The 10675-nt window shown below is 32.5% G+C and overlaps 1 protein-coding gene across 2 annotated transcripts in view; it reads right to left on the bottom strand.

Moving 5' to 3' along the window:
- Positions 1-7620: 7620 nt before the first annotated feature.
- ADAD1 (adenosine deaminase domain containing 1) overlaps positions 7621-10675 on the bottom strand; it is a 34709-nt gene continuing 31654 nt past the window's right edge. Inside the window, exon 12 of one of the 2 annotated variants that reach the window (XM_003795517.1) lies at positions 7621-7787. In XM_003795517.1, the coding sequence (XP_003795565.2) occupies positions 7674-7787 (114 nt within the window). In that variant the 3' untranslated portion in view covers positions 7621-7673. The remainder of the gene's footprint in view (positions 7788-10675) is intronic. The other variant, XM_012808727.1, reaches the window with a different exon arrangement.

The following is a 10675-nucleotide window of genomic DNA, read 5'->3' as shown; positions in this document are numbered from 1 at the left end:
CTGGGTGAAGGACACATTTATATGTATAACTTCGACTCAATCATACAAAAACAAGTATGTAAACTAAACATCTGTACCCACTTTCTGAAATAAAAAAACCTGAAAAACAATTATAGGAAAAATATGCAAAAATAATTAAGTAAAAAACCCCAAATATGCAAAAATATATTTCTGTACTTCCCAATTTCTTTATGATAAGTATACATTAAGTTTATAATGTGAAATTAGTCAACTACGGCAGGTGCCTGTAGTTCCAGCTACTCAGGGAGCTGAGGCAGAAGGATCACTTGAACCCAGAAGTTCAAGGTTGCTGTTGGCTAAACTGACTCCATGGCACTCTAGCCTGGGCAACAGAATGAAACTCTTGTCCTCCCCTCTACAATAATAATAAAAAAAAGAAACAGAAACAAGACAAATCTCTCTACATGGGTAAAAAGATGAACTATGGTAACATAGAATACTGTTCAGCAATAATAAAAGTATTGATACATATAACTTGGGAGAGTGAAAAATTGTACGATATGACTCTACCAAAGTGGTTCTCAACCTTCCTAATGCTGCAACCCTTTAATATAGTTCCTGTTGTGGTGACCCCCAACCATAAAATTATTTTCGTTGCTCCTTCATAACTATAACTTTGCTACTGTTATGAATCATAACGTAAGTATCTGATATGCAGGATATATTTAGATATCCCTGTGAAAGGGTCATGCTCAAAGGGGTTGCGACCCACAGGTTGAGAACCGCTGCTGTAACTTAACGTTCTCAAAGTGAAAAATCACCAGATCAATGATTGCCAGAGGTTAGGAGAGAGAATTTGGGTATAAAGGGAGAGGATTTGAGTATATGAGTTCCTCTGTGGTAACGGGACAATTTTGTACTACGTGGTGGTAGTTATTTGAATCTAAACATAGGAAAATATTTCATAAACTATATAAAAAGTGGAGAGAATGCAAAATCTGAATATGATACCAAAGTCAATTTCCTGATTTTGATAATATACTATAGTTATGTAAATGTACCATTAAAGGAGGTTAGGAGGTTGGTACCCAGGACCTCTCTGTACTAGTTTTGCAACTTACGAGCCTACAATTATTTCAAAATAAAAAGTTTAATTCTGTGAGAAAAATAATTCCTTTAGTAAACAAAATAAAAAAACCCTTAAATGCATTAAACTTGGTGTCATATACTTTCTTAATGTTCCAGGAGGTTTTTGGCTTTGAAAAATACAAGTCATCTTAGTAAATGCAGTTATGCAGGTGTAGTCATTAAAATTTTAGCATTAAATGATCAAATAAGACAATTCATTTACAAGAACATACACCTAAAGGACCCTGTAATGTTTTGCATTCTGTAGTAGTAAATTTAGATGTGTGTCTAGACATGCAGACGTCATTCTTGGGGAAAATAATTTAGAAAGTTTTCAGTAAGTAAACATTTATTAACTAATTGTCATAGGAAAGTTACTGCCTAGGAGGTAATTATATTTGAGCTCTCCTTATAAAAGGAAAGAATTTGGATAAAGATGAAGTGGTATGTTTGGTCTTTCCAAGCTCAAGAACATAAAAAATACAGCAAGACAGACATGATATATTCAAGAAACATAGAATTGTTCCAAGTTGGTTAAAGAATAGGGTGTTATTAAAGTAGGGACTGGTAAACAAACTGGGGTAGTGGTATTTAGACAAAAACAAGTATGAAATTTCCTCTGGGCCAGAACATTGCAGATGCCACTATCATATTTTTAAGCTCTCAAATTCTAATAATTTTTAACATACTCAGAGCTAAAATATACAATGTTTGACTTGAAAGCGTTATCAAATTGTACTTTATAATATCTTTCAACTAATGAAATAATTAAAAAATGCTTTATAGGAAAACTTATAAAACATTAAGATTTTGAAAAAGTATCCAAAAACATAGCTTAAAAATTTATAGTCATCTGTCCAAACAAGTTACATATTAGAATATTTCTATAATAGTAAATTCCTTCTACATTATAGGCAAAGTGTAAAGCAAGACTTAACAGACAAGTATAATGAATAAATGTAGAAAAATTAAAAGTTAATTTTCTGGAAATTATTCATTTTAAAGTTTTAAATGGAAATACCAACCTTCTAGGATTATTATACCTGTTCTTCTCTACCATGTCATAACAAAAGTTTTAGTTTTCATGAAAACAGAAAATAATCCAGTCTTAAAATAGGCAATTTAGGTTCAGAAGAATTTTTAATTAAAATATATATGTTCTTTCTTTTTAGGAACAAAGAATGTTTTGGTAGTTAGGGTGCTCCTCTGGTACTACTAGAATTATTAAGCTAAATAAAACTAAGTATTTTTCACATAACACCAGAAGTGACAGAGTAGGAAGTTGCATTTAAAGTCAATTTATAGGACACTATCAGAATTAAAAGGTTTTTGAAGAGGAAGTTCGCATGTTTCCTGTTTACTTAACAATACCTTTTCTTTCTCACATCAAAGAAAAATAAACTTTACCTAGGAAGCATCAATTTCAGCTCATTCTCAAAGAAAATAAACTTGATTTTGGAAGTCAGTATTTCTTCATTTACTGTTATCAAGATTGACAACATTCACATCAAGTCCTCAGTAGCATTTTCAAAGTATTCGTATATATGTCATATGCATATTATGCTCAATTTATTTTTCCAGATTTCATTCAGTGCAGTGAGATTTGGAAAATCAATTTCTCTCAGGTACCAAGGGACGACTCTGTGTGTGGGGTGTCTGTGTTTACCTCCCAGCTCAAAAATGATCAGGATCTATGACTCAATGTCTGTTCTACCCTCTATAGCAGTGGTTCTCAACCTTCCTAATGCTGCGACCCCTTAATACAGTTCCTGTGGATCGCAACCCACAGGTTAAGAACTGATACTCTACAGGGCACTGCCTTAATAGGTGATCAGCATCACATTTTTCATTAAAAAGTTTACAGTAGTATTTTCTAACCTTTTTCACCAATAAGAAAATGGCATTAATATATAGCGGGGTACATTACAGGCTGCCTGAAGCTAAGATTCAACTGTCCAGGGCTCTAGCTGGCCCAGGTCCCAAACAGACCTCTCAAAGGCTGAAGGGATTGAAAACCATAAATCTCCATTCATTAGCCATCATTCTTTCCTATTTTAGATATTGCACTACTTTTGCTAATAACTGAGACAGGGGACGAGAGGCGAGGAGCATGACAAAATATATGCCAGGGTAAAATCTCCAAGAACTCAAACTTCAAAAATACCTTGAACACAATCTGCCCCTCACTCATTGAAACTGCTTTAATTCCATTCAATTCTTCTTTTTACTCTTGGAATATTTATTTCCCCCATTTTGTCTTTAGCCATTTTAGTAATGCATTCACATTACCTTAGATTCTCTGTAACAACTCAATGTCCATCCATATGTAGGTTTGTGTATATACATATATATGTACTTAAAAATGTGCATTAAAAATAATGAAAAGTAAAAATATTAATTTTATATATACCTAGCTAATACCTGTGGGTAAATATATAGAGAGAGATCAGAGAGCAAGCATACACATATTCTCAGGATGGAAGGAATATAGGTAAAGGCTAGAATTCTCTACATAATACCATGTATTAGGGACTTGTCATATTTTTATCTAATAATTTTAAAACCTCAACTTTTAAATATTAAAAGTTAAATTATATAAAAAATCTGAGCTGTATAGTTAGAGGTATAACTACATAGAAAAATGCATTAATTTGGTTGTATCTATCTAGTAGAAAATATCCCAAAGACAAAAAACAATTTTCAATTGATCTTAGTAATCATATTATTGATGGTACTGATGGTATTGTTATCCTGAGACTGCTGTCTTGGTGTGGAAAAAAGTAATATCAATAGGAATTGGGGTTTTGGTGTGAGAGAAAGGAAACATAGTTCAAAGATTGAAGAGGTTAATGAAAAATGTTGTGGACCTGAATTTGAAATGAAAGCATTCATGTGAAAAAATATATCAATTTATCTTACATGCATATTTGTAAGCTCTATTCTCTGGAAAAAAAAAAGACCTTAGGAAAAAATGACAAACTCAGTTATCAACAGGTATCCTTAACTTTCAAATTATGATTTCTAAATGTTTTCCATTAAAAGGAAGCTCTTTAGATAAATGGCTGGTTCTAAGTCTGGGACAACAAAGGCTTAAGTTAAGGCAGGCACATTCTATCAACAGAAAAGTAACAAAGCTATCTGAGTCTATTTTGGATGAGAGGGTTTCCACATAAGGCAAGGACACTACTTACTACTTCCATTCACACTGTACTAGGAAGTCATAGCCAGTACAAAAAAGAAAAAAAAATTAGAACATAAAGATTGGGACAGAAATCTGTCATTCATATATGATTCTGTATGAAGAAAATCCAGGAGGTTTTACAGGAAAACCATTCAAATTGATTTAGTAAAGTCACTAGCTAGAAGACCAATATAAAAAAATGTATGTTAACAACAAATAGAAAATATACAAAATTGTATTACTTAAAATAGCATCAGAAATATCAACTGTGAGAAAATACTATAAGATGTTTACAAAAGGCTCCCATTAACTACAGATAGAATAATTTGAACATGAATATAAATACTTGTCATAGACTGAGATATGTTTAAATCCATGAATTCATGACACTAAAAAACATTAACTTTAAAGGATGACGAAGAACCAATTATTTCAAAATGTAATTGGCAATTCAGCCTTTCCTGTATCAATTATATTCTAGGTAATTAAATTATGAGGGGATGTTTCTTCATAGAAGCATTCCGGCTAATGAAAGAATTTAAGTGTCCCCTCCAACCTCTAATAAAATAATGAATGTAGGCAAAGATCATCAACAGCAGCTAACATCACAAAAAGAAAGACAATCTAGACATTGTGTCTTCTGATGAAAGTATACAATACTGCCTATGAAGCATTCTTGAGAGAGAACAGAAGAACCTGTTACATGACATCCTGTTGATAAAAACAGCAAAATTGAAATTGTGTGCAACTCTGAAATACTTTTTGTACATATAAGAAAATCAAAAGAAAAAAAGGACATCTATAGGTTTACAGACTATGTCACAAACATACAAATTCCTATATATGAATGTAATTTTGATCCTGATTCCAGCCATCGACATAATTTATGAAATAGAAAAGTTACTATTAATCTTTAAAGTGAACTGAATTGCGATTATACATAAATGTGTGCCTGGGCACAGTGATACACACCTGTAGTCTCAGCTACTTGGGTGACTTAAGGCAAGAGGATTGCTTGAGCCCAGGAGTTCAGGGCTGTATTGCCATTCCATGGTGAGGTCTATCCAAAACTACCCCCAAAAGTCTGAGGATGCTGAGAGGCTGAAGAAAGAGGCTGACAAATCCAGTTTCTCAGAAAGATCATTTAATAGGACTTAAAAACAGAAGCCAAATCTTGGGCCTGATGGGAGGAGATAGTGGCTCCCTATGCCATTCTACTTCTAATCTTCATTATTTTCAGTGGGAATGCATTCTATTTCAACCTACCAAATTTTAAAGCATCCTTTAATGCTTGCCTCAGATAGAACCTTAGAATTGAAAGAGAACTTAAACTTAGATACAACTAATTTATTGGTTTTTGAACAATTTTAGAAGTAGAAGTTTAGCAGTCTGAGTTTGCTTTTCTTCAAGGAAACTATCTTGTAGAACCTCAATACCTAATCATTCATAAGAGACAAAAAGTACAGCTGCATCCCTTTGATGAAGGGCAGCTGGGAGCCCTTTCCATCAAGTCTTCATTCCTGAACAAAGAATGAAAACCATTCATATTAACTTCATCCTTGTAAAGATAAAACTGAGCTAAGAGAGATTAAATAATTTACAACAGTCACAGTTATAAAGGCCAATGTAGGGTTTCACATCCATTTCCTGACCCTTCTACTAAATGACTGCCTTCTACTAAATTAATGTCTCCATAATCCTTTATAAGTCTCTCTGGATACCTACCTAATCTTTTCTCTAAACCAAACCACCACATGTAATTGAGTGTACACAGTACATAGAGACATTCAGTGACCATATGCTGAATACATAAGTGATACTTAACTAGATTCTGTCTGTAAAACAGTTGGGTATATTTGCTTGATTGTCCCATTAAGACTCTCAATTTGAGAAAAGAAATTGTCTTTTACTTATTCTCATGACAGTCCCTTATCTCAGGGAGTTCTATCAATTAGGCAGAATTTTCAGAAGCAAATAAAAAGTACTTGGTATTTTCCCATATGTTATAAGTACCAACTAATACCTATGAATGTAAAAGAGCCAAAAGAAAAGGGAAGATCTTTTATTTTCAAAGGGAAATGTACTATCAGGAGAGGTAAAATAATAGAAATAAAGGCTGGAAATTTACTAAAAAAGGCAACAGTCCTATATAAAATTAAAAAAAATATTTAACGAGGAAATACCAACTGCAGAAATAAGTGAGACATACTATATAATTCTTACAGAACTGCCCATATGTGATCTTTTTTAATCTACAAAAAATGGCAACTTCACGATTCAATCTAACATAAGTAGAGTTTAGATTACCAAAAGACATGTAAGTATGACTTTCCAGAATGGCTTCACTGTTTGCCAACAAATTCTACCATACTTTCAGAATAGACATCCCTGCCCCCCACCCCAAAACATAAAAACCCAAACAACTTACATATAATCAGAGATTATAATAGTTTCTATTATAAGTTTAGTAAAGACCCAAGCTAATATGGACAAACTTTGAGAACCAATCTTGAACATACATCTGTGATTGAAAACCAAGGAATAGGGTGAAGAAGCTAATCTATGAGGTGAACTCACAATTTCACTAAATTTGCATATCCTAAACTGAGTATCTACATTTTCCTTTTTCACCTAATCACTGTATAAACAAATATAAAGCTAAACAGTCTTTTATTGACCTATAAGTTAGAAAGTCCCACTAATCTAAATGATAAAGGATTAAGTTGTATTTGGTATAGGCAGATATAGGAGGGCAGCTGAAAATGGGCAAACTTATTTAAAGCATATGTAATAATTCTCTATTAATCAGAATAACATTATAAAACTATTCTCTAACATGGTTAATATTATTCTGCATTAATATGTGTGGTGTGCATTCATGAACTTCTGTGACATGAGAGATGTTTTAATCATTATTTTTTTACTATTGTCTAGAGTGGTAACTAGCAAATATTAGACAATCAAATAACTGCTGCATTAGTCAGTGAATAAGAATTATTTTTTATACTAGGCTTCCAATTATTAAAAAATAATTGAGTGAGATATAAGGACACAATGTTGAATATTGCAGCTGTATAAATAGCTTTAAAGCAAGTAGTAAAAACCTAAAATATAATCTTTTAAAATATAAAAAAGGCAGTAGTTTTATAATCTCTATAAAAATAAATATGAAGTGGTTAAATATTGACTAAGGTAATTCTTTTTCCAATAAAAGAGAAAAGGTAAAATACACTAATGTTTCAATGTAAATTAACAGGAATATTTACAAATTTTTAGTAACCCCTGGACATTACTGTTGCAAGACTCTGATTTTAAAAGTTGAAAACAATTTTTAAAAGCATTTTTACTAGTCAAAACACACCAAAAAATAGAAGATTTTTAATATGACAGTGGATTGCCTAAATCACATACTAAATTGCTCTATACAGGGAGATTTCACAATCCAGGATCCATAGCCGTGTTGCTGTAAGTAGGATTTCAACAAAGTTTTAGCTTCTTGATAGGAGCCAGACATACACTGGAAAGGAAAAAAATGAGTTACAGAAAACAGTCAGAATTTTACTTACAAAAAATGTTAGAATTTTACTTATGAAAATAATATTCTTTTCCTTGACATTTAAAAAATTAATGAAAATATTTTTGAATTCCTATTTTTTAAATATTTTTGAAGCTAAATAATTTCCTTCCCAACACTCCTAAAAAGCTATATTTCTTTTTTATTTCAACATTTTTAATTAAGAGTAATCATACTCACTACAGAAAATTTAAAAACAGAGAAAATATACATTATAAAAAATTACCCATAAGCCCAAATAATAACTACCATTACTATTTTGGTATATTTTCATGTTTTATAGGTGAACATACACATGAACTTTTAAAAAGCCAGCTTTGAGGTTAATTTATATACCATAAAACTCACTGACTGTAAGTGTACAGTTTGATATTTTTAATACATGTATAAAAGTATGCAAATATTACCACAGTCCAGATGTAAAACAAATCCATCCCTAAGAAGTTCCATTGTGGCCTCCCTACAGTGAATTTGTATTCCTGGCCAGCCCTAGCCCCAGGCAACCATAAGTCAGTATTTTCTGTCTCACTGAGTTTTGTTTTTTCTAAAACTTTATATAAATTGACTAACACAATAGGTATTCTTTTTGTGCCAGGTTTCTTTCAGTTAGCATAGTGTTTTCTGGTTCATCCATACTGTTTCATGAATCAGTAGTTTGTTCTTTTTAATTGCTGATTAATACTTCATTGCAGGGATATACCATATTGTGTTCACACATTCATCAGCTGATAGACATTTGAACTGTCTCTAGTTTTTGATAGTTGTGAATTATTGCGGATCCAAGTCATTTGACATAGGGGTGATTTATAAGTATTTTCTCCCTGCCTATGGCTTATATTTTTTTCTTAATTTTGAAAATTTTTTAATTCAAATGATCAGTTTTTTCCTTTTATGGATTATACTCTGATGTGATATCTATCAATCTTTCTTAAAGAATGTAATTATTTCATCTTAAAGTTTTAATTTTAGCTCTCACAGCTAGATCTAACATCCATTTTGAATTTTTGTGTGACATACAGTTCTACATTAATTTTTTTTTACCTGTAGATATATCACCATTTGCTGAAAAGACTATTTTTGATCCCTTTGAATTACCTTGCTACTTTTGTACAAAATTGATTGACCATATAAATGTGGGTTTATTTCTGTTCCACTGATATATATGTCTATCATATTAATATGTAATCTTAATTTCTGTGGCTTTATAGTGAGTTTTGAAACTAGGCAGGCTAAGGTTTCCCTCTTTGTTCTCTTTCAAAATTTTGGCTCTTCTATGTCCTTTGGAATTCCTTATCAATTTCACAATCAGTTTGCCAATTTCTACACAAAAGCCTGCTGGGATTTCAATTTTGCATCGGAGATATATATTAATTTGGAAAGAGGTAACATCCTATCCCTACTGAGTTTCCCAATCTAAGATGACACATCTCTCCATTTTATCAGGTCTCCTTCAATTGCTTTCAGGAACATCTCATCATTTCCACTGTACCAGTCTTGGGCTTTTGTTCAATGTGTGTGTGTGTGAGAGAGAGAGAGACAGAGAGAGCTCGCGAGTGAGAAAGAGAGAGAACATTTGGAGTTATTGTGGGTGAAGAGGTTTTCTCAATTTAATTTTTGGAGTCATCATTCCTAGTACATAGATATAAAATTGCTTTTTCTATATTGTTCTTAAGTCTTGTGACCTTGCTAAATTTACATATTATTTAGCTTGTTTTCTGATAGTTTGCAAAGAATATTTTACTTACAACATTGTATCATTTAAGAATAAAGAAATTTTTTTTCTTCTGTTTCCAGTATAGTAACTTTACCTCTTTCTCTTGCCTTACTGCACTGGTTAAGACCTAGAGAATAGTGTTGAATCCAAGAGGTGAGAAACATTTTTGCCTTCTCCCCTAATCTGGGGTGAGGGAGGGAGTATACAGTCTTTCACTATTAGATATAATGTCAATGGTAGGTTTTTCTTTGATGCCCTTTATGAAGTTGAGGAGGTTCACTTCTATTCCTTATTTGTTCAGTGTTTTTACTGTGAATGGGTCTTGGACTTGGTCAAGTCCATTTTGCACATATTTTGAGATAATTATGTGGGTTTTATAGGTGTTAACTTATATAGTTTTTAAATTCTTCTGTGCATGTTTCAGCTTGCCTTCTCAGTTGTTAGCTTGAATCTGCATAGCTTAGTGATCAGCAAAAGACTTCAGCAGAAGTTGTGCTCTAACGCATTAAGTCTATAAGGCATAATATACCTTTATCTACTCTTATCTGTGTGTGGAAGGGAGAATACTGAATGTTATAATTAGTTCTCAAGTATCCCCTGGCTTTCACTTTTTGATCAGCTATTTTGGGTATCCTCAGCACAAGAATTTTTAGTCAGGTAGGGAGACACAAAGAATTTAGCTCTCTCCTTTTCAAAATTTCCTTGGTAAGTTGCTGGTTGTTCATCATTTGCCTCTAACCCAGACTACAAATTTGGGCCAGCAATATTACCAGTTTTTGGCATTCATTTCCTGCCAGGTTTGGCAGTCAGTATGGCAAAACTGCAAATTTTCAACCCTTGACCCAAATCAAGTCTATCCCCTCTGACAGCAAAGCCATTGCTTTTGCTGGCAGCCTCAATGGGCTAAAATTACAGTTCTTGCCATTTAAGACTAGCAGAAAGAAACAGAAAATGAGAACTCTGGGCAAGAGGGCCATATGCTCCTGTTACTCTTACCCAAAGTAGTAACAGTTTTTGAAGAACACTCACTTTTCATTATTTTTTCTGCCTTTCGTCAAATGTCTAGAGTTGTGAAGGCTGTTTCTGATAATTCTGTACAGTTTTTGTTATAGATAAG

Source organism: Otolemur garnettii, unplaced genomic scaffold (genome assembly GCF_000181295.1).
Source record: "Otolemur garnettii isolate 467f Iridium unplaced genomic scaffold, OtoGar3 scaffold00093, whole genome shotgun sequence".
Lineage (NCBI taxonomy): Eukaryota > Metazoa > Chordata > Mammalia > Primates > Galagidae > Otolemur > Otolemur garnettii.
Note: the sequence above shows the minus strand (reverse complement) of the source record. Positions and strands in the feature narration are given on the sequence as shown.